General features: G+C 39.7%; 1 protein-coding gene across 1 annotated transcript in view; it reads left to right on the top strand.

Annotated features, from left to right (window-relative positions):
- Positions 1–21,821, top strand: part of basp1 (brain abundant, membrane attached signal protein 1) — a 44,210-nt gene extending 22,389 nt beyond the window's left edge. Inside the window, exon 2 of the mRNA XM_033982900.2 lies at positions 18,858–21,821. Coding sequence (XP_033838791.1) covers positions 18,874–19,422 — 549 coding nt within the window. The 5' untranslated portion in view covers positions 18,858–18,873 and the 3' untranslated portion in view covers positions 19,423–21,821. The remainder of the gene's footprint in view (positions 1–18,857) is intronic.
- The last annotated feature ends 3,780 nt before the right edge of the window (positions 21,822–25,601 follow it).

Below are 25,601 nucleotides of genomic sequence, written 5' to 3'. Positions count from 1 at the left end.
AAAAAGATTTTATTTCTGATTTTATTGGTAAAAGCCTTCAGTCACCACATTTCAACTTTTATTTGGTCAAAAATGTATTGAAAAAGTCTCAGAAATAACTGTTTAACTTGTTGACGAATCAAAAAAAATTATGGCTGACTAATGTAAAATTTCGATACTAAGGATTCGATGCTCAATACCGATTCCGATACCACGATGATACAAAAAACAATAGTGACCTTATATCTGTGTAATCCCTCAGTCGTCTCTTCCATAGTGGTCCATGCGTGTATACCAGTTTATTTGTCTTATACTTGTTCTGATACAGCTAAAACTATTCAGGAAAGGTTCATTTCTGTCCTGTGAACGTGACTTTTTCAGCATCGATACCTGCTCAAATGAATATCGAGTTTCGATTTCAGTATGGATTAGTATCTCATTTTCCACCCTTTTGTCAATTCTATCCCTGACTGGTCGTCTACTAAAATAATGGTTAGCTGCAGCCCTAATCAGCCCCCTCTCCTCCCCTGTCGCCCTCAGCTGTGCCGTCGGGCAGTGCCAGCTCTGTGAATACCTCTGCGCTGGCATCGGGCCCTGTCTCACTGCATGCCCGCTCCTCTCATCAGACCCAGAGTCCAAACATCCTCATACCAGTGCTGGGTATTTAGACAGCACTCCACCGCTCTGTCATCTGCCTCCCAACACCAGTAAACACGAGGATACAAGGGGGAAAGTGGTGTTCAGAGCAGCAGCGTTGAGTACTTTGAGTGTTGTATTGGCATGAATGTAATGTTGTAATAATGTAATACTAAAATTTCAAACTCTAAGGGATAGACTCGATACCAATTTCGATACCACGATGATGAAAAAAACTCTTAGACACACAGTAGAATGTAATTTTCAGCACAAGATAATGGTGCTTTCTTGTCATTATGTGTTTCTAACAGGGTTGTCAACGGAAATTTGGAGGCCTAGGGCTAACAAACCTCACATGGGCCCCCCTCTAATATAAATGAATAGAAATAGGGGGGTCCAATTATGGGGCGCGGGACAACAGACCCTTTTGTCCCCCTTTTGTCGACTCCCCTGGTTTCTACACTGGCGTTGATCAAGATTACTCAAATTTGGCATGATTTTTCCAATATAAATACTTTCAAAACGTTCAAATTAGGATCTAGTTTCGATACTGGTTTTGGTATCGATTTGTATCTGATTTTTTATACTTTTGCCAACTTTACTTGAATTTCTGATCTTGATTTAAATAGTTTTGACTACACATTTAGTTATTAAGCCTTATTAGATTTCAAGATTTTGTATTTCCAGGCTCTGTTTCAGTTCAGTTTTGGTTCATTTGCCTTTTGCAGTATAAAAAAATACACAGGAATTCCGTGCAAGAAGCCCAGAGTGCACAGCATTCATTCATCCATTCAAAACAGACATAAAACATAATAAAACACAAACCACATAAGGTCAAGTTCTCATAAAACATAGCTCTGAATCTCACTGTGTTATGAGTCATGTGTTTAAACTGCACTTCCTCTTAAGTCCATTAACCAAGGCCTGACTGCGTGTGTGTGTCTGAGTGTGTGTCTGCATGTGGGTGTGTGTGTGTGTGTGTGTCTGTGTGTGTGCATTAATGTGTATGTGTGCATGTGTGTGAGAGAGACTGAGGAGAGATGAGGAATTGCCCTCTGATCTGAAACTTCAACCGATGCCATTCCATACCGATTCTGATACCACGATGATACTAAAAAATAAACAAACACACTTTCTTTAGACAATAGAGCTCAAATCATTCTAAAGATATTCAGGAAAGGTCCATTTCTGTCCTATGAATGTGCCTCTTTTAGTATCAGTACCTGCTTAAATGATCATTTAGTTTCGATACTTGTTTTTATATCGATTAGTATGTGATTTTTGATTCTTTTAACAATCCTAATTTGTACCAGACTCCACCTGCTCATACTAACGGGCCAAACTTCTCACTGTGTACACTGACACATAATAATAATTTTTTTTTAAAGTATAATAATAGATGGATGAGTAAAAGACTGAGTAAAAATGGTTGGCTATCAGATGAAAGTGTAATTTACGTAACAGAGCTTCAGAAAGAGCAGTGCCTCCAGTTATCTTCATGCTCCAGGGAATCTCGATGACAGTATCAGTACTATTTAATTTTCATAAACTTGAACAATTCCTTTCTAATAAGGAAGTATCTAGAGGATGGTTAATACGTCAGAAAAAGACAGTTCCTTGTTTCTTTGCTGTGGTCTGACGCGTCTGTGTTTGAGCCTGAAATAGTGTCAGACGGAGCCTCAGAGGAGCAGGTCTGTGGGGACTGTTCTCTCTGTGGACCTCTGTTTGAGCGGTAATTATTTCTGCTCAGATTCCCCCGAACACTCGAAATCACTCTGCTCTTCACATCTTCTGTTTTAGTTTATTGCATTTATAATAATTACATCCCATGCTACAATTTTGCTACAGTTGTCCCTCTCTATATTGCAGTTCACCTTTCACGGTCTTGCTGTTTTACGGATGTTTTTCGTGCAATTTTACATGTTTTTTTTTTACAGCGTATGAACGTGCATTGTGGTCTGATTCCTGATTGGCTAAGGGACTATAGCCCATTGTCCATCAGTCTCCTCTGTGCCGTGTCTCCTGTACAGTACAGAATGTGTTCAGCCAAATTTACATAAATGTTGGATCGCAGTGTAACTCTGAAGTGCTGTATGTTTGCGACTTTTCTTCCTGACAAAACCCACAATGCCGATGAAACGTTCTGCACCGACAAATTGCAGAAACGCTTTGGACTTACGTGTTTCTGTGCATGGAGAGGAGCCTCTGCAGATACCGCTGGAGCAGAGGCACGTGAACAACACATTTAAAGCGATCATCGAGGGATATAATATACGAAGGTTTGAACTTAGAGAGTGTTTAAATAAGAGAGAAAGGTTTAAATGTTAATGCCTGTCTGAGAAAAGTGTATAAAGTGTGTGGTGAGGGGTTTTACAGCGGCAAAACAGATAGAATAATTGTAAAAAATAATGCTGATGCTTCGTGGATTTTGTCTATTGCGGGTTATTTTTAGAACATAACCCCCGAGATAAACGAGTGTACTCAAGGAACTAAAGTATAAGAGATCGGAACTCCTTGTCGAAACCTAATCTCGTCAGATCTCAGAAGCTAAGCGAGGTTGGTGTCGTTGTTCTGATACTTCACCCACATTGCATAGTATAAATGCAGTTTGTGTGTGAGTGCGTCTTTGTGCTGGTGGTGGTCAGAGAGGCCAATGGGGCAGATTGGCAACCTCACTTCAGTCAGTCTGCCCCAGGGCAGCTTATCACCTCTAAGTGTGGAGTGAATGAAAACTGCACGAAATTGTAAAGCACTATATAAGACTAAGGCATTATTGTTATTTTTATTATTAAATTGACTGTAAATTACATGAAAGTTTGGTAGTTCAAATCTTGCTAACAGGTTTCTGTGTGTCCAGGGTCTTTATTTTTGCTTTCAATGGATTTTACTACCACATGCCCCACAACTCACTAGGAGAGAATGTGGGGGTCCTGTGAAAGTATTTTTTTTACATTTCTAATCGTACTTTCAAACAACTCAATCTAAAATAAACCTAACCCACGGCCCTGTCTGTTTGATCATCCTCCTCCTTCTACAAAGTGACATGAAATCCTCCATCTTGTTTGAAGTCGGTCTCTCGCTCTTGAACGGTGTAAACCCAAATGGCCTTTTCCGTTTCAGTCGAAGCTCGGGTCTCACAGGGATTTATCCATTTCTCTACCTCTTAGCTGTGGAGAATGTCAAGTGAATTCTTTGACATTTTTTTTTCTGCAAGAGTTGGTCTGAATTGAACCATAGAGTGTATATATAAATGGACATCGCTAACCTGCTAGCCGCTGAATAGGAAACGCTTATGGGCACGCTTCAGGCTCCATCGACTCTGGCACCAATTCACTTTACATTGAAAAATTGTCTCCCCTCTCTCTCTCTCTCTTTGTACTGCTGCAGTGAGCCTCATCATTTTGAACGTTGAACATAATTTGAGTGCAAGATTAAACGAGGCTAATAACGCAAAATTTACTTTTTAGAGTGTTTGAATAATCCGATCTACTCCCGTTTTCGGTATTGAATGATTGACACAGGTAGGATTCGGCCTTTCCCTTTTGCTACGAATAAAAAGCGTGATCTGTAAGTAGAATGGGCTGACAGCATGTGGCACTTTGTTGTGATGACATTTACAAGGATGTATCGTAAAAGGGCAGGTGGGAATCGGCTCCCATTGGGCTCTGCAATTTTCCAACCCGGAAGTCTGATTAGTTTATTTTATTATGTCATTTTAGATTATAGACTATAGATTACAGAATTATTTGGATGTTTTTAGACCTGGAATTGCCAATCTGTACTGAAGTAAATGTAAAAGGAGATGTTAACTTGAAAACTACCACTTCATGACATCACAACGTGGAACAGAACATTTGGAGTTTTGGAAATGTAAACAGACTAATAATGCAGGATTACTTAAACATGTGCGAATGAAACAAAACACAACTCCAGGTCTGTTTTTGAGGAGATAACAACATTATAACGTGGCTAGAAGCTCACAAGAGTCAAATTTATGTAATATTGGACCTTAAAGAAAACAACAGACCGTCCATGCATGTGTTTCGTGTCAACTTTGGCCTGTGCAGAGATTGTTGAATGAATCCAAGCTTTGCCAGTGGCCACAGCAGCCGCAGAGCCAGAGGAGTGACTCACGTTTGATACAGTTCATTCATTATAGTGTTTGAGGAATCATGCTCCTCCTGATGTTTTTATACCAGTGATGAGTCAGACCGGCCCCAAGCGAAGACTCACTCTCCAACAATGAGAACTGTTTAAGTTTTAACCCGGGTGAGGGAGTTTATGAATGAATGTACTGAACTGGAGTGGTCAAATGTAAAATCGTTGGCAAATTGTTGTCTGGGAGATATTATACAAATTTGGAGTATTGAGGATATAGCCTGTAATTAAAAGTATAAAACATGATGAAGAGGCAGAAACAAATAGTGTTATCTCCCTAAACGAGGGTGCATTTCATGGTCTATTCATGTTTGTGCAAGAAGATCGATCTTTAGCACACTCATTACACTTTAGCACACTCTTTAGCACACTCATTAACACACACTCAAGCACACTCTTTAGCACACATTTAAGTACACTCATTAGCACACACTTAAGCAAACTCTTTAGCACTCTTCAGTACAGATTTTAGCACCCTCTTTAGCACACAAATACAATTTAGCACACTCTTTAGCACACAAATACATTTCAGCACACTCTTTAGCACACACTTAAGCACACTCTTTAGAATTTTTAGTACAGAATTTACCACACTCTTTAGCACACATTTTAACACACTCTTTAGCCCACTCTTTAGCACACATTTAGGCACACTCTTCAGCACATAAATACAATTTAGCACACTCTTTAGCACATATTTTAGAGCACTCTTTAGCTCACTCTTTAGCACACATTTAGCCCACTCTTTAGCACACATTGTAGCACACTCTTTAGCAGTTAAATACATTTTAGCACACTCTTTAGAACACATTTTAGAACATTCTTTACCACACTATCTAGCACACATTTTAGCACACTGTTTAGCACACTCTTTAGCACACATTTAGCCCACTCTTTAGCACACATTGCAGCACACTCTTTAGCAGTTAAATACATTTTAGCACACTCTTTAGAACACATTTTAGAACATTCTTTATCACACTATCTAGCACACTGTTTAGCACACTGTTTAGCACACTCTTAAATTGGCATGTCGGAACCTTGAGTGCGTTCCGTCTTGTTAATCGTTTAACCTCCTGCTCCGTGTCTGCGCGCACTGTTGATCCAGGACAGGGGAGTATCTCTCCTCCTCGTCCCCCATGTCGGTGTGTGTTTGTGGGGCTGGCACAGAGACAAACTGCCCTCCCATTACTCCTCCAGGACTGGCCACCAGCCAAACATCAGCACATTACGGCCTCAAATTAAATCAGAGCTTCTCAGAGGGCTGTAAAAATGGCCAATGTAAATGGCAATCGAAAATCCTGCCCATATTGATCTTCATTTATTTAGTTTTGTTCACATTTGTATTTAAAAAAAACCTGTGCTCCACCTGTCAACAATCGTCTGGGCATAAAAGAGACAATACGGTCACATGCACGCCAGGAAAGGATGACTGGCCCAGTCCAGTTTAATCAGATTAATCAAAATGCATGTAAAGCCAGGAACTACAAACCCAGATCCCAATAATACATCTGGAAAAGCTGATACATACTAGGATGTCTGCTGTATGTAACCGTCAGATTACATTACGTGCAGACGAAGAGAGGCATTCAACTGCACCAGGTAAGAAATAGCTAGGAAAACATTAGACATGTGTTTGGACCATAGACTGTATACATAAATGGACATCTAATTTGGACTGTGTTCCAAATGGGAAGTGCTCATGGGCGCGCTTAGGCTCCATTGACTCTGGCTCCAGTTCACTTTACATACAAATAGTCATCCCTCTCTCTGTAAATGCTGCACTGAGCCTCATAATTTTGGTCTTAAAATGCTCGTATTAACATGAGCTACATGATCCTGGTATTTTTATGTCGATGTGGCTTGTCTAGCCACTCATTTTTATTAGCCATTATAGCTGCACCTGAACACCTCGTAACCCCCTGTTTGCACCTATTCAGTTATTTGCCCTGTGTGTAGACTGAGACAAGAGTGGTCTGACAGATTTGGGGCAAAGACAATTTGAATTGGGCTGTTTAGCAAAGTCTGAGTTCTCTATGCATGCAAACATAGAGACTATGGCAGAGTTCTTCAGCAAATTTAACAATGTGGCGATCTGTGTAGTTAACAGTCATTAGAATAAAAAACAAATAAAAGGGGCGACAGAACGCAACCCTGTGGTATCCTGGTCAACAAAGCAGGTCAATAAATCTGAAATATGACATTTAAACAGCTAGTTTGTAGTCTGTTGTTACAAAAATTTCAAATTTGGTTTTGAGGAATAGACTTGATACTCAATACCGATTCCGATACCACAATGATAATTAAAAACACTCTTCCTTCAGACAATAGAATGTGGTTTTCAACATTAATCCCTGTGTAAACTTTATGATTTTAGTTTTAGTATCCACTTTAGAATCAGATTTTTTGATACTTTTGACAACCCCAACAAAATTCTGCCATCGTATTCTGACCTCTGCTCCAGTTCAGTTTTAAACTACAGGGATGCTAGAACGTTATAAGGTCACGTGAACATCGTTAAGTCGAGTGGGAATTGCACCACCAACCTCAGATCAGTCAGTGTCGTAAACACTAACATACAAAATTTGTTTCTTAATGTTGATTGTTTATGAATGCAAACTTAACAGGAAAATTTAAAGTGCAGATGGCAGGTTAGACTACGCATTTCCCTAAAACATAATCAACATTAACTTGAAGATTTGACAAAAAAAAAATCATGCCTTATTTTTTCTAGTTTTGTCATTCTGGTGAAGGTTATAATTTGACATCCTGGTTGGACATGGACAACACCTTCTATTTGTTAAATCAATGTTTAAACTGTCAGAAAAATGCCTTCGTTGTGCATAAATTGTCTCTGCATTTTTGTTTTTGTTTGCTACTTTTCTTCACAAACTGCCACTTAACTGATGTACAATTATGAATATTTACCTCAGCTACTACCCCACCAAACCAATTCAGAATTTGAAATCTGTCAAATGCTCTTTAAACAACATTTTTCATATTTTCAGCTGTGAGGAAACATTTTTGTAGTAGTTATTCTATGGCGCCAAAACCCTCTTAATCAATCTACTTGCTCTATGTCCATATTGTCTTGCGTCCCCCGTAGCAACCCTCCCTCGTGTCCCAGTTAATGAGATATGAAGTTAACGTATAGTTCAATATAAACATTGTCCTTATTTGTCAAAGGCGATTTCCTATCTGTGTGCTGTTTACTCATGGGGTCGGGCTGATACTGAAGTCACATATTTGACTGTAGTTCATATCGGCAGTGGCTCGGTATTATCTTTTCATTAAAACTCATAAGGATCATTAAGGCTAACCATTGTGCACAAAGCAAACATCCGTGAAAACAGCTACGATAAAAGTGTTCGATATAGTACTGTATGTAGCCTACGCTTTCTATTGGTCCTTTGTTCTTGGGCCGACTCCCATATGCTCAGAACTGATGTAAACGAACCATGATGTAGGTCATAAACATTTATTAGAAGTTTTAGTTCCAACAAAATGCATTTAAGGTCTAAGAATATCTAAGCCAAATGTCTAGTGATTAGGTGTTTTTTTGTTGTTTTTTCTGGGTGGTTAAAATTGTGTTAATGACAGAAGAGATCAACTTTTTAATTTATTTTTTAATTATAATTTACCCCTGCCTAAAGTTCCTAGTTAACAAAATCCATTCAAAAGACCAAAGCAGGATTTTTTGCATGTGTACCCTGCTGGATCCAGTCTATATTTATTTGAGAAAAGATGTATTTGACATGTTATTAATCTGTGTATGTTCAGTATGTACTTTAGTTTATTATGTATTAACATTTTATTAATTTATGGCCTAATTGATGTAAAAAAAAAAAAACTATGATGGCACGCTGTTCCTGATCATAGACTGTATACATAAACGGACATAGCTAACCTGCTAGCTGAGAGTGAAATAGAGAATGAGCATGGGCGCACTTCCGGCTCCATCGACTCCAATTCACTTTACATTGAAAAACTAACCCCTCTCTCTGTAACTGCTGCTGTCAGACTCGTCATTTTGGTCTTAAAATGTTCATATTAACCCGCTCTACATGATCCTGGTGTTTTTATTTCGCTATTGCCCGCACTCCCTGCTAAACCAGCGGTGCGGGCGGCAATGAGCGTTACCTTCAACACCTTCGCCCTGGATTGGCTCTTTGGTTGCTATGATACTCACAGTTGGAATTCCAAACATGGAACTCAGCTCTAAATTCGCTCCTATAACGGCTCTAGCCTCGATGATCTTCATTTGGCTGGAGCTGAACGCTGTGGGTAACGTCACACTCATTTAGTCCACTTTTTTACACAGTCTATGATCCTGATTTCTCCTGCCGTTTCCGTGCGATCAGGCTTATCTGGCGAACGGTAGAGGCAGGTATTTTTACCAAGGAGAGAAACAATTTTGTGATCACTCATAGTTAGAAAGTCATCCACGAAGAATATTATTTTTGCTTTTCACCGGTGAACAGCTACATAATGTACCTCTAAATATTTCACCTGCAAAGTAGACATGAGCGAGCCCAAAGCAGCAGCCTCTTGTGCTCGGTGGGCTCTCTTAGGTGATCATATAGAGTTGTTTCATTATAAAGTCCCAGAGGAGCAGAGGGCCAGTCCTAACAGGCCCACGGAGCAGAGAACACTTCACACTTATTACTGCAATGCACTAATGAGCTCGATGTGTTAAATGAATGTGGCAACAGTTGTGCTGGTATTGGGTGTATTTTTGTTACCACTTTATAATAACGACACTTTAATTAGCCTTTATAAAGCGTACAATTATTAATTAAGTCTGGTCGTTATCAGCACATAACGTGAAATATATATCACAGTTTTGAGCCCATAAAGAAGTTCTACACCATCTAAACTTTTAGCCAGTTTATATTTTTTTGACAATCTGCCTCATATTCCCGATGTTATGAGCAAAACAGCTGGTGAAATATACATCTATAAATTCAGTAGTGAGAGTATATCACAGTGATCTGCAGTGCATTTCTTGGCTGAGATCTGTTGAATTCTCATAAAAGCAACATAACTCAGAAGTGTAGGAGTCTAGACAAAAGTTTTATTAAGTTTAAGTTTGATTAAAAGCGTCGCCAAGTGGTTGCTCTCTGCTAAACCTGCGGTGTGGGTGGGAAGGGGCGTTACCTTCAACAAGCTCGCTCCGGATTGGCTCTTTGGTTGTTATGATACTCGCGGTCGACATTCCAAATATGGAAATCGGCTCTAAATTCACCGCTGTAACTGCTCTAGCCGATGAGCTTCATTTGACTGGAGCTGAACGCTATGGGTGGGTCTATAGTTTGTCCACAGTCCAGTGTCCGGCTGCAGCTGGCAGGCAGGGGGCGGAGCCAGGAAGGGGGCAGAGTGCGGAGCTCCACTGAGAAACACTGATACAGGAGTTAGACACAAATGATCAGTATTTCTAAGTTTGCCATAAAACGTAGGTCAGTTGGTATAGTCTAATAAACAACTGACTGTTTCAAATCTTCTGAAGTAACAGTATACACAGCACATATACACCCATGCACAGGAAAATCACATTTGCTTACTTTTAAATACTATGGATACGTTCATTTTAAGCAATATATTTTAAGCTTTTTTGGTAGCGCAAATGCCTGGCAAATCCAGACTGATCTTTCTGTATTTTGTTTACAGATTGTTATCAGTCTGGTCCTCTGTTGCATCTCAAGCCTGGTTAAATGTGATCATCCAATCAGATTTGTTTCTTTCCAGTGGCACATGTGAAACGAAGCTGCTCATTGGTCACCTTTGATTTACAAGTAAAATTACTTTTATCTCACCTCAGATTATTAGTGTATTGCTTCGCTCATTAATTCTAAAGAAATCTGCCATGTTTTTCAGCCTCATGTGATTTTTTTTTCCTTCAAAATGTCTGTGCATGTCTCAGGTGGACAAGCTCATTCACCTGCTTTTATGTTTTGAACTTGTTCTGCACAGTCCTTGGGTGTTCTGAAAGGCCCTTATAAGTAAAATGCATTATTATTATTAACCTGCTACGCTACGACTGTATATTTCGTATATATTTGAGCAGCTAAACCAAGTAAATGCATTTTTTTCCCACAAAACATATGTGAATGTCCCTGCGACTCCCCCTACTGTGTTGAACGTCATGTTGAATTAGCTGTTTTCAAGATGGACGCCATGTGTTTGGAGCGGCGCTGACAAACTTAAATGTCACTGAGCCTGTGGAGACGTAGAGCAGTCTCAGTCTTTGTCCGCCATGTTGTTGTTTTTTGTGTTTTTTTTTTCCCTTTTCTTTTTGCACACGGCCCTCCTCAGCTTCACATTCACACGGTGCTTTGTGTTAGCTAAAGCTTTGATCGCACAGACGCTAACGGTCAATAACCATTTACCACGCCGCAGTCTGCTCGAGCGCTGTCAATTTGGACATCGATCCCCGCTGCATTGTGGGTAATTAGGGCTGTGCACAACAAGAAGGGGGCTCATTTAGTGCGCTTCCTGCTCGTGTGTGAGACAGCTAACAAAATATTATCTGTCCAATTGTCTTAACAGCACATGGGCTATTTATAAGACATATTACTGAGAAAGAACTGTTTCAGCCCATATATTGGTATTTCACAGTGAAAACAGAGAAAAAGATTCAACTACACTTTGCTTTCGGTCAAAATAGAAACTCAAGAGTAGAGTAAAAGTATTTGAGTAAACTACTTCTCCAGTAAGAGTAAACTTTATTCATACCAACATGTAGAATTGCTTTGCAGCTAATACTGATCATAAAGCTTATAAACGTACACGGGAAGAGTAACCCAACACTTTTACTGAAGTAAGAGTACTATTACTTTAAAATATATTACTTGAGTAGGAGTAAAAGTATCATGTCTGAACAATACATAGTACAGTTGTATTCAAATGTTACTCAAGTGAAAGTACTTCATCCTTAACGAGCACAGTAACCTCTATTCCCTTTATAGTGCTCTTAATGCAAAAGATTATGTGTAATATGTAAAATATTTTAAGTTATTAAAGTACAAGTACCTCCAAAGTCAGAGAATGCATGAGTAGCACTAAATAATACAGCACAAACTACACAATGTATTGTCGGCCTGTTCTATGGACCCGGACCCTCTCCTGCCTCGCCTGGCTGGGTGGCCCGGTGCCTGGCTAGGGTGGCTCCCATCCTGTCGTGGGTGGGCCCCTCTCTGTCCTTAGTTCCGTGACTCTGGTCCTACAGACTTAAACTCTATCTGTAAATGGATGCACATTAGTCCTGGACACATCTGCAGCCTGTCCATCCATGGGAGTGAATTTATTTTTGGTTTTCCTTGTCCAGAAGGAGCGTCGAAGGACAGGGGATGTTCTGTGACAGTTATCCATTTTCTGGTTTTCTGTCGATTAATTTGCTTGCCTGTTTCTCTTTCATTGTGGATTTTTCTGTTGGTTAAATCAATTCTCATTCTCATACTAAAATTTCAAACTCGATTTTGATACTAAGGAATAGACTCGATACTTAACACCAATTCTGATACCATGATGATATTAAAAAAACGCTCTTTATTTAGACAATAGAATGTGATTTTCAACATTAAATGGTAGTACTTTCTTTTCTATTCCCATGTGGCCTTATATCTGTGTAATCCCTCAGTCGTCCAGGTAGGTTCCCAAGTGGTCCATGTGTGTAGTCTTATACTTGTTCTCAGCTCAAGATCATTCTAAAACTGAAGAAGAACGGTTCATTTCTGTCCTGTGAATGTGACTTCTTTAGTATCGATACCTGCTCAAATAAGTATCTAGCTTCGATTACAGATTTAGTATCAATTAGCATCTGATTTTTTATCCTTTTGACAACCCTGAGAGCAGCACACGCCCAGTATGAGGTAGCTGAAGTACTTAGCGTTGGTAGCAGCATGAGTTCTGGCCGACTATGTTACTGCTGTACAGAAATAACTCAGGACACAGGGGAGAAGTACTTCCTCCACAGTTCTGCTTACTGTGCATCTTCTGGTACCTGTGCCCCATCCACAGAGGCTCCCAAACTCAATTTTATGATCTGTGTGGGACCAATGAGCTGCTGTAATTATTAGTGTGATTCGTCAATGAAGAATGATGTAGTGAAGTTGAAAGGGAGGACAACATGGCACATTTTCTAGATTGATACGATGAAGATAATTATCCAATCAGAAAGCAGAATGAGCCTCTCATTTGGGTTGTCAGTTTAATGCAGTCTCTCTAAATTCTCACTGCCTAAACCCCAGCACCTGCAGCTAATCATTAAAAGTCCCATATTACAGAAAATGTTTGAGTAACCCTTTATTATTAGTCTGTTTATATCTCCAAAGCTCCAAATGCTCTGTTCCACCTTGTGATGTCATGAAGTGGTAGTTTTCAAGTTAACATCTATCTTTTACCTTTAGTTCAGTAGAGATTGCAAATTTGAGGGCTGAAATCATCCAGCTGATTCTAGTGAAGGTGTATGGAGTTTAAAAACACAGCGCATCACTTCCTGTATCACCACATGACATCACAAGAAGGTGGGACGGAGTGTTTTCTGTTTGAGAGAAGAACTCAGCCTCATTATGCAGGTTTGTGTGTTAAACATCTGTAAATTAAGCAAAACACAACTCCAGGTCTGTTTATGATAAGGAAACAACATTAGAACATAGATCAGAAAACAGCGTAATATGGGCCCTTTAACTAGCATGAAACGTGTTAGCTTATTTTTTCAGCCCCCTTCCTGTCTTCCTGTATTGGCTCTATGGTGGTTTAAAGTTGGACGTGGACCAGCACTTGTCTGAGCCACACCACAGATGGACTCACAGCTCCCGGGACACTCGGGCCTGTATGAGACGAGGAGGGTTATTTAAGGTGGATCCAACGAAACAGGGGTATTTAAGATGGATCCAATAAAAAGTACTAGATGTAAAATATAGACGTCTCTCAGGAAGCGTGTCTGGAACTACTCCAAACAGCTTCATCACCTGCTGCGAAATTAATTACAAACCAGAGTCTGTATTTGTGGAGATACTGTGGTCTTGTATTACCTTAGAAATACTTGCAGTACAATGTAATCATTTCTAAGGGAATACAAGACCACAGTATCACAAGATGTTTCTAGTGGAAGATTAGATCCATGGAAATTCTATAGCTTTTCCTGGAATGGTCCACGCATGGTATTAAATCTATCTATGTTTGTCAAGAAAGTGCCACTACCAGGCCAAGTTACGGTAAGATCTACGAAAAGGCGAGCTCGCTTACAGTACAAATGCATGTATTTTTAGCGATGAAAACACATGTAATTGAAGACATGATGGATCATACTGTGACTGTGGAACATTCCAGCCGCCACCATCACATCTCCATGGAAACAAGCAGGTTATTTTGCTATATTTGGTATGAACTTTAAAGAGCAAACTTAACTGGCTGACACAATGAGGTCTATGTATATTCAAACACACCCACCATTGATGTTAGTGATATTTAAGAGCCCGTTTCACTCAGTATGGGACTCTCTGTCAGGTACTGCGTCTGTAGCTTTGATAACTCGCCATGTTATAAACGGCTAACCGGGTAAAAGTGCCAGTGTACGCTAACATTGTGCTTGTCCCATGTGCAGCTGGGGGAAAGTGGAGCAGAAAATCTGTCCCAAACACCAAATCCAGACTCACTCCACACTCTGCCTAACCCTGCTGCAAAGCATTTTGGGAGCTCACAGTCAGCACGTGAGATATCCAACCACGGGGAAGTGAGGGAGAGGATGATGAGTGAGATAGTGCCATGAATGAGAAGTCTCTGAAAATACTAATATACGGTTGGTCAGTGGTTCGTTATTGTAGTTGTAAGCAGCTCCTGAGGTCCAACAAAGTCAGCTGGCTGCATGTAATTATAAATCGCTTTACTGGTCGATAAATAGGAAGTGCGCTGTTAGCATACTCAATGTCAATTAAACCGGGTTCAATTTCAGGGTAGGGTAGTTGCTGATACTTCCAAAAAAATCAAGTGCTTGTGTTGATCCCCGAATCCTGTCAGAGTTGTCCTGAAATATAAGTATGTTGTATTGCTTTCAGATGACATCATGCCATTCGATAGTCCGCTCATATTTAAAACAGACAACTAAAATGAATATAATTAAAACTGCAATATTAGAAATCATCACGTTCAACATTTCTGAATTCACTTTTTGATATTTCATGCCAACGTACTGTATATAAGAAGTGTATTCTATTGGAAAAAAGACTCTTGTCCATAGACTGTAAATGGAAATGGATAAATGGACATAGCTAACCTGCTAGCCACCGAATTCCACTTTCTATTGAAAAACCGTCGCTCGTCTCTCTGTAGCTGCTGCTGTCAGTCTCGTCATTTTGGTCTTAAAATCTTTGTGTTAACCCGCTCTATATGATTCTGGTATTTTTATTTTGTTATTTTTAAATCAAGATATGAGCGTTAATAACAGATAAATTAGGCGCCTTCTTTCCCTGAGGTCACTCCTTCTAGGTTTGATTGACAGTATCTGCAAATGTCTTATAAGAGGCTTTAGTGGGACCTGCTCCTGATGGGTTGCCCCAGCAGCGTTGAAGGGTGGAGCAAATGTAGAGGAGGAATGTCGCTTTGGGTTGTTGGTTTGTATTTTGTCGGTTGAATGCGTCCAGTATATGTGGGCCTAGTGAGTCCAACAGCCTGGATGGGAGTGACCGTGGACCTCCTGAAGACATCCATCTGTCTGTGGAGAGCAGACCATCTGACTACCCTCCTCTGCATTTAAACCATCCACTTTTTTCCACTTTTACCATGCCACCATTTTAAAATCCGTTTTCTCTCATCTCTGCTGAGGCTCGATGATGTTGTTCTTGTGTTCTCTCTAACGGGCTCTTGAGTTCTCTGCGTTGTCGGTGATCTATTGCAGAGCAGCGCTGTGAATGAGGCTAGTGCTGAGCTAACAGAAGGAGCAGCAGAGGAGCAGGTGTGGAGGTGTTGGAGGGAGATAAATCAAACGTACCTCAAACACACATGTACCGCAGTGTGCCAGACTGGAGGTCTGTGCGAGAGGAAAGGTTCTATTACGGTGATAAGATGAAGCGGAAATCTGCTGGAGTCGAGATTTTGTAAGAATTTGTAACAGTCTTTATTTTTTAACTGGTTTAGATGTTTAGATAGAACTTTCTGGAGGAGGGTCTGCACCTGCTTGTCTCCACGGAAACCATAGGAAATCGTTATTGCTTCACACAAAATGTTCTACAGTATGGCATTAAACCTCTATGGAGACAAGCAAGTGGCACCACCAGGCCAAGTTACATATCACATCTGTGGAGAGAGTAAGAGTACATGTAGTATTTGAAGGAATTACAATGGATTTTGTTTAAGTGTAAGATAGAGAGGTTAAATGCCATACTTTGGAACATTCAAAACCTTTAATAACGTATCCGACATATCGTCATTTAGCGTGTATTTTACTGACTTGTTGACTGGTTACTGTTATGTTGTTTGATTTTTCTATTTGTTAAAATTAAGTCAACTATTTTGTGAATTCCATCGACTGTATAAAGAAATGGACTCAGTTGAGTGTGATGTCACCCACAGAGTTCGGCTCCAGTCAAATGAAGCTCATCGAGGCTAGAGCAGTTATAGGGGCCAATTTAGAGCCAAAAATCCATCAAATATAAACATTACAGTGTCCATTCTGTGACCCCTTAGTGCTTTTATATGGCACACAACACGCTCGCTCTCTCTGAAATACGTACTTCACTATTCTGTAATTATTTCCCATTATTGTAAGATATCTGTCATTCAGAAACCATCGCAGTTTGTCAGTTCCCATAAAGCTCTTTGTCTCACAGCACATGTTCTCCAGGCTGTTTGGATCCTGCCCCAGCTTCTGCCTCTCCGGCCCCACAGCGAGCAAGCGTGCAGGGCCTGATAAAGCGGCCATTGTGATCTGGTATAATTCCTGGTATTGTTTATATAGTGTCGTGATGAAGAGGAGGGTGAGGAGGGCCGTGTAACGCTGTGGCAGGAGCACCCCACCGTGGGATGGTTATTCAGTCCACTAGGGTTGTCAAAAGTATCGAAAACCAGATACGAATTGATACTAAAATTATTATCGGAACTACATACGCATTTGAGCAAGTATCGATACTAAAAAGTGTCATTCACAGGACAGAAATGGACCTTTCCCGAATATCTTTAAAATGATCTTGAGCTGTATCAGAACAAGTACAAGACACATAGACTAGTGTACACACGTGGACCACTATGAACCTACTGGACGACTGAGATTACACAGATATAAGGCCACATGGGAATATAAAAGAATGTACTACTATTTAATGCTTGAAATAACATTCTATTGTCTTAAGAAAGATTGTTGTGGTATCAGTATCGGCATTGGAATCGGTATTGAGTATCGTATTCAAACTGAGTTTGAAAGAGCTGGGGTCAGGGGCAAAAGATCAGGATCAGCCTGTTTGGTGGATAGAAGAATATCTGAAGCAGCTAGTAGGTTGGCTATGTCCATTTATATATACAGTCTATGGTGAAGTCCTACATACCCACTGCTATTGAGAAATACATCAAATATAAACAGTTTACAGTCATTATCCATTGTAAATTTTATATTTGAAATCGATTACAATGTTTGGTAATTCAGTCCATTCCAATGTTAAAGGGGTTATTTATTTTTTATTTTTTTAAATATAGGGTAATAAAGTAAAATTTGCCTTGCCCCAGTACATATATATTGTCAAAATGAGACCACTGTGTACTGTCTGCATCTAAGTATAAAATAATGGTGATGGTGGTGTGCTGTTAGCATGCTAGTTGCTGTCAGCATTACCGTGATAAACTCATCGTAGTGAATGTTTAGGATGCGCTGAATGTTAATCCATGTCATCCTGGTTGGTTTGTTGATGCTTTTGTAGAAAAATGGTGACAAGCTCGGATTAGAGTTGCTGCTCCCTCATGGACAGAAACTAGCTGTTGGGGCATATTTCTTACAGGTGGTGTTTTTTGTTTTAGTTTTACAATTATTGGACACTTTGCTCGTGACAGCTGGAAAAACACTGTAATGGGTTGGGTTCATGACATTTTACAATTTGACTTTCAAACTGAGAAGATGCTGAACTTTGTGCCAGTTTTTGTTTCATCTCATAGGTCAGGTAATTAAAGAGATATTTCCCATGAATTAAGTCACTTTATGTTGTCAGTTAAAAGGCAGATTGAACCATTCTAAGCTTTTCTCCAGACAGTTTGCTTTTTTACAAGAGAACACTGGGTTCACGTCACCACGATATTCTAATTTGTTTGAGTTTGCAGACATGTGTTTGCTGGAGTGTTAAATCCTGGTTAGCAGCTTGTTCCTTGCCGTGTGCAGATTTTGGTGAAGTCAGTAGTTCCATGTTTAGCTCTGGTCGGTGGCTGTGTCCATGTGCAGCCCTCCTCCCCACAGAGCAGACAGATGGAGCCGCACATGAAAAATAGAGACATCTGAATCAGACTCGTTTAGTGTTAAGACTAATATTTCACTTCTGCTCTCATATACTCAATCATTAAGTTATGTTTCTATTTGGATTTTGTTTATTTGGTATTGATTTTGTGCACACTGTGTTGTTTCTAGCCTTGACCTGCTGGAAAGTAACCAATGAGCTAGTTCTTATAATATTTTTATATTTAGGCTGTATTGTATGTTCATTAATATACAAAAGTTCATAACAATCAGAAGGACCTTGCGTCTCCAATAACCAAGATGGAATTAAAGCTTTTTAACTTTTCTAAACAGATCCAAAAATTTCATATTTTTCTGTGTGATTCCTTCAGAAAACCACATAATATTTACTTGACATGTTCCTGTGTATGAACTGTCCAATTTCACAAAACAAATCTTAACTCAATCATAAACTCTGAAATACTGCAGTTGATGGCTGTAATGTTTAGTAAGTGTTTCTCAAATGGACTGATAGGACCAAGGACCAGTACTCCTATGAGTCCACTTAAACACAGATGTGCTTCTACCCAGAATGTTTGTGTTGTTAATGTCAGATTGTGCGCTTATTGTGCTAATAGATGTAAGTTCTAATGTGTATTTGCTTGTGTTGTTTCAGGGGCCAGAGATCCAAAATGGGAGGCAAGCTCAGCAAAAAGAAGAAGGGATATAATGTGAACGACGAGAAGTCCAAAGACAAGGACGCCAAAGCGGAGGGTGGTGCGGCTGAGGAGAGCGAAGCGCCCAAAGAAAACCAGGAGGAGAGCGCTGCCGCCGACGCTAAAGATGTCGCTAATGACACGGCAGCTAAAGACGCCCCTGCCACCGACGCTGCAGCCGCTAAACCTGAGGAGAAGAAAGAGGAGGCTAAACCCGCTAACGCCGAGGCCGCTACAACTGAGGAGAAACCACCTGCTAAAGCTGAGGAAAAACCAGCTGCCAAGGAGCCCGAGGCCAAGACAGCGCCACCTGCAGCGGCAGAGGGCAAAGACGAGGCCAAAAAGACTGAGGCCCCCGCGGCACCAGCCACCAAAGCTGAGCCCAAGCCCACAGAGGCAGCACCCGCTAGCGCACCGGCCAACGCTAAAGAGGCTAGCTCCACACCAGCCGCCGAGCCCCCTGCTAAGGAGGCCAACGCCACAGAGGCACCGAGCAAGGATCAAACCGTAGCAGTTCAAGATTAATGGACAGCTCTTTTGGGAAATTGAAGTCAACAATGTAATGTCAAACAAAAATCTGAAGAAGATTAACTAGCCCATGCATATTCTGATGAGATTAACAATAATAATAATAATAATGTTCAGATATGTGGAGATAACTCGAGACACAACCTAGAGGAGAACCCGCGCACTGCTGCACATGTGACTATTGCTATTATTATTGTTAGCATTTACTTCTTTTCTGATGTAGTATTTGAACTTTGGTACGAGTCTGTTTTGAACTTTTCATTTTTTCCATTTCCATCCATAACCTTCCCCCAAATTTCCCTCCAAAAAAGACAATATGCAGATTAGGCCCAAACTATAACGATGATAATGTGTTAAACTAAGTTTATATCTAATGACATGAATAATTGTGACAATGGCCTTTCCATTTGCAAATATAACTATAATACTAATACTGATTTAAAATAGGTTATATTTTATTTAGGAAATGTTGCAAAGAGAAAACAGAACAAAGTCATATTTCTATAAATACTCTTTAAAACATGCAAGCATGAAAATATTTGTGATATTCTTGAAACAGTGATGAGTTTCTTTGTTAATATTATGCTGATAATGCATCTGACCGCATGGTTCTTCTTATAATCAAACCTTATTTATTCAATTCTCTACCAATCTTGACATATTTTTCAGTTTTTGCAAATTCCGATGCAATATTCCTATTTCAAATTTGTTTTGAGGCTGTGAAACATCAGCTACAGTTTTCACATAGAATTTAACACAAGTCTGTGGCACATGTTTGATTCATATGATTTGATTCATTAACTTCTTTTCAACAGTTGACTTTTTTCAGCCTTTTTATTCAAGTCCAAATTTTCCACCACTTTACCAGCAGTATTCATCACTAGAAATAACCTTTATTTTATACTCTTAAAATTAAGATATTGTCAAAAACAAAAGACACCTTTGGCACGAAACCAAATGTAGACCAAGAAATTAAATGTAGACATTTTTCAAAATAGATTTTTTATGAAATCATTAAAGTAGATTTTTAATATTTGTAATTAAATCTACAAATCTGTTCAGCTTTTACAAAAAAATACAAGATTTTTTAAGTAGATCTTTAACATGTACCTAGAATTTAACCTTGCACATTAGTTACATCAATTTAAAATGTCTAAATTTAGCACAATACAAACTTTGGAGATACCAGTTTAACAGTTCACATTTGGACTATTTGAATAACAATCCAGTTCCGTATCCCCAGATGTTTGCGCCTGTGTGGTTTGCAGCAACATTCCACATCACAAAGGCCTGTTTATTTAGCGGAAACTCTGGAAATCTGAAAGAATTCCTTCATTCTCTCATCCATTTTCACCTCCTCCTCCATCGCCCTGACAGCACATATGGACTGCACACGGGGGCGGCTGCAATGTAAAGACCGCTCTCAAAAATAAAAGGAATTCTATAGGCCAATAATCTATTCAGCAGAGGTGGGCAGTGCTCGGTTACATTTACTCAAGTACTTTTACTCCTACTTGAGTAATATGTTTAAAGTGTAACAGTACTCTTATTTGAGTAAAGCTTTGGTTACTCTTCCCACTGTGAGTAAATCTATGAAAAGGATTTGAACATTTGTGTTTCTTGCACCGCTCGGATGTAATTTAGTTTTGCAAATTTATGTGTCTATCCTTTTAAAACTCCAAATTTCCTGATTATTTTAACTACCTAAACTTCAAATTATAAATCAAAATGTTATATAGTTAATCTTACAGTTACTTGAGGTGTAGTATATCCAACCAAATGCACTAAAACTCTCCTTGGACCACTTCTACTTGAGTAATAAGTAAAAAGTACTACAATACTTCTCCTCAAGTACAATTTTGGCTTCTCTGCTTACCTCTGCTATTCAGTCAATAGAAAATACAAAATGCTAGTGACATAATACAAACCTAGCCCTGATTTGGTTCCATTCAGTAGCGGTGTGTCCTTATTGGTCCATTACTATTACAAAGCTCGCGTCCTATTGGTCAGTCCGTTTGTGCCTGCCTCCTGACTGCTCCCCCCTCCACCCCCACTCCTCAGTTGGCTCTCGGGGCCGGTGGCTTTCTCCTCGGCAGAATCCGTAGCAACCAAACCCACCGCCGGACCCGCGCCGCCGGCCCCGCAGAGCCGCCCTGACTCGGTAAATTTGCATGTCTGTGGTTGGGTGAATCTGTAGTCCTGTCTTTTTGGTCCCTGTGGAAACCAAACTGATCCGATCCGGTCCAAACGTGTGCCAGCCGGGTGGGTCCCTGCCCCGCTCCCATGGGCACGGTGCTCGTCAAAACCAAACCAGTCAAAGTGAGATCAACATTTGGACATATTGTGTGTATTTGTAAAAATGGTGCAACAATAAAACCACAACAATTGACTCCAAACACTTGTATATGTCTTTATTTGGTCTCTTTAATCAAATTATAACACATTTTGAAATACTTTTTTTATATTTTAGTTCATCTGAATTTTTTATTTGACATTTTGGAGTAAGACCAAGCTGGGTTAGAGAGGAGATAAGTTAATACGCCAAGCTATTTTTTTCAATCCATGTTATTTTAAAATTCATTGGTATCGATTTCAGATAGATATTGCAATACTTTGTGTAGTATTACTTCATTTAATTAATTAATTTGTTAGCGAGCAGCTTCATTCATTGTCCTAAGGCATGCAAAACATTCTATTATACAGCACAACACACACGACTTCACATTAGAACACATTAAAGGTCCTATATTACGCAAAATAGACTTTTGTGTACTTTAAGCCACGTTATAATGTGTTAAACATGTGAATGAAACAAAACACAACTCCAGGTCTGTTTGTGATGAGGAAACATTATAACATAGATCTGAAAATAGAGTAATATGGACCCTTTAAGACACACGCATCTGAGACACTACAAAGAAAATGAAAACTAGCGTATTTACATTAAAAGCATCAGTTAGGAAGTAAAAGAGCCCAAGTGTAAAACCATCTATGGGTACATGGCTGATTCATTTTCAACCAATTTTTAAGAAGGTTTTTGAAGCTTGAGTAGTTGGCACAGTTTCTCATGTTCTCTGGCAGCATATTTCATAATTTTGTTCCTCTGGTAGACACCACCATTTGGCTGCATTTCATCCTGCGCCTTTGGACATTGCAGTTTCCTCTAGTTAAAGCTCTGCTGCTTATTGCAATGTTAAAAGGATCCATATTACACTATTTTATGATCTATGTTATAATGTTGTTTCCTCATCACAAACAGACCTGGAGTTTGGTTTTGTTTCATTCACACGTCCCCTCTTTAAAGAAACGAACACTCTGACCTTGTCTCACCTGGGTTTCAGGACCATGGATAGCACTTCACATAGTCCTACCATATGGAATAATGCTCATTCATGGCTTGAGCTGATGAACTGCTTTATAAGACTCTTAAAACACTACATTATTCATTCACTAATACAGTCTCCACACTTGGTACGCCAGAGCTGTGGATTTGAAAGTCGTGACTTGCACACAAACTATGAGTGAGTCACTGTTTTAATGACGTGAGACTTCATTGAGAAAATGGACTAGGACTTGGGCTTGGTGTTGAATGACAAAGACATACAACTCGAATTGGACTTGAGACAACATCATGGCTCTCGATCTCCTCAAAAAATCTTTACAATTGCTGTACTTGAAACATGTCCCTTCCATAGACTGTTTAAAGAAGTGGACTAAGTGAGTGTGACATCAGCCATAGCGTACGGCTCCAGTCAAATGAAGCTCATCGAGGCTAGAGCAGTTACAGGGGCCAATTTGGATTTTTGGAATTCAGACTGAGTATCATAGCAACCAAAGAGCCAATCAGGAGCGCCCATGCTCACTTCCTATCGGGAACGTGGCAGCTAGCAGGTTAGCTCTGTCCATTTATATATACAGTCTAAGGTCCCTCCCCAGTATAGTTTGGTATACAGATTTGCAAAAACGTAACACTCAAACCTTAGGACTTAGGACTTGATGTGAATAGAGGCCAACCTGTAACAAACTGCCTGTCGTATGCTCTAGTCTAAGCTTGGATCAAACCACAAACCCTCTGGTGGCATCAGAAGTGGAGACCAGTATGAATATCAATCAATAACCATCATTTTAACTCATTGGGACAAACAACAGCTGATATTTCTATACAGTACTTCAAAGGTAGCACTATGCACGTTTGTAAAGTTGAACTATATCACTTTTCTGGTGAGGGGGTCTACTACATTTTTGTCACAATGGAGATTTTCCACAGTATGGCATTGAACATATCTACACCTAGCATTTATTTCATTATTGCTAGTTGGATGCTAGGTAGAGATGTGATCCAAAGTTGGTGGCGCGAATCCCACTCTCGACATGAACACCACTGGTTGAGCGATAAGATCCACTCACCCACAGGTTGGTGGTGTGATTCCAGCTCCCGTAGATGAATGATGTTGTTGTGTCCTTGGGCAAGACGCTCAACCCACCTGGTGTGTGAATGGGTGAGTGGTTTCTTGATGTAAAGTGCTTTGAGTGACTTGAAGGTGGAAAAGCGCTATTTAAAATTATGAGCATTTACCATTACAGGTGAGTAGGATTGTATCTCCACAGATCTGACCTGCGACTTCACCCGAGGACTCATCTTCATGGAGCTAGAAAAGTTTAACGCCACACTGTGAAACATGGCAGATGCTTCACCAGAACCGATCGATTAAAACATAGACTGAACTCAATCCTCTGCTCACACACATAGTAAGCACAAAAATCCATAGTGTCTGTAGTGAGCTGACAAGTCTATTCTGGACCCAGATCTGAACGTGCCGAAAATACCTCTCTTTTGTCTTTTGAGAGTGACACGTCTTCTCAGATGTTGGTCTTTATCGCCAGTCGCCACGCAGTCCGTAGAACCCAGATCTCACTGTGCATCAGAGAATAAAGAACTCAAATCAAGCTCGTATTGTGTCTGAAATACAAGAGGCAGACAAGCAGCAATTACACGCAATCATGACAGAGGGAGCAGTTATTTTTATATGACACAAAACCAATGGAACGAGTTATGTAGAAGTCTGTCAGACTCATCAGATTAACACAATGGAGAAATCTGATGAAGGTCCTGTATTACACAAAATGGAGCTTTTAGTCATGTTATAAAGTTGTTACCGCCACAAAAACAGACCTGGAGTTGTGTTATGGTTCATTCACACATGTTTGAGTAAACCCTTATTATTAGTCTGTCTGCGTCTCCTCAGCGCAAAATGCTCTGTTCCACATTGTGATGTCATGAAGTGGTAGTTAACAGCTACTTTTGTTCAGTAGAGATTGACAATTCAAGGGTTGAGATTATCCAGGTGGTTCTGGTGTTAAAAACACAGTGGAGCACTTCCTGTTTTACCACATGACATCACAAAGTGGAACAGAGGGTTTTATGTTTGAGAGAAGAACTCAAGATAAATATGCAGGGTTTGTGTGAATGAAACAAAACACGACTCCAGGTATGTTTATGATGAGGAAACAACATTAGAACACAGATCAGAAGATGATATACTTTGAGCCCTTTAATGCCCACTATGTAACTTTTCTTAAAGGAGACTTAGTATTCTTTTTTATGAACTTCAGAAATGTGTTGACACCTTTGCATGAATATTTCACATTGTGTAATTTTCACTTTAATTTGGAACACTTGGATTAATCATTAATTTAAGGGATAAAAGCATTTTTAAACTGCAAATGAACAAATTAGCATCATGGTTATTGTTAAAGGCGCTGTACCTGATTGTAACTGTCTTAAAATGCGTAAAACAGAACTAGTTTATTATACCCTGCAGTGGTCCAAGCTTATTCTTCACGCATTCAGCTTTTTACAAATAGCATGCTAACAGGGCACCAGCTTTACTTCCTTGTTCACAAATGAAAAAATGCTTTGAAATTAGATGCAAAACTGGGTCATTTTTTCACATTATTGCATAAAAATCTGTAACAAGCCTTTTAAATAGCCCACATGTCGACTGCAACCACCAGCAGCGCTAAGAAGGAAATTTAAGTCTCTAAAAAATGTTTATGAACTTGCTTTTTTGCTAATTTGATGAAGACTAGACAAATGACACTACACTGCTCTAGATAAAGTATTCAGCTGTTGTATACAAAGGGTTTTCTTAGTGAAACATTCATAGTATTTCTGA

Source organism: Periophthalmus magnuspinnatus, chromosome 17 (assembly GCF_009829125.3).
Source record: "Periophthalmus magnuspinnatus isolate fPerMag1 chromosome 17, fPerMag1.2.pri, whole genome shotgun sequence".
NCBI lineage: Eukaryota > Metazoa > Chordata > Actinopteri > Gobiiformes > Gobiidae > Periophthalmus > Periophthalmus magnuspinnatus.
Note: the sequence above shows the minus strand (reverse complement) of the source record. Positions and strands in the feature narration are given on the sequence as shown.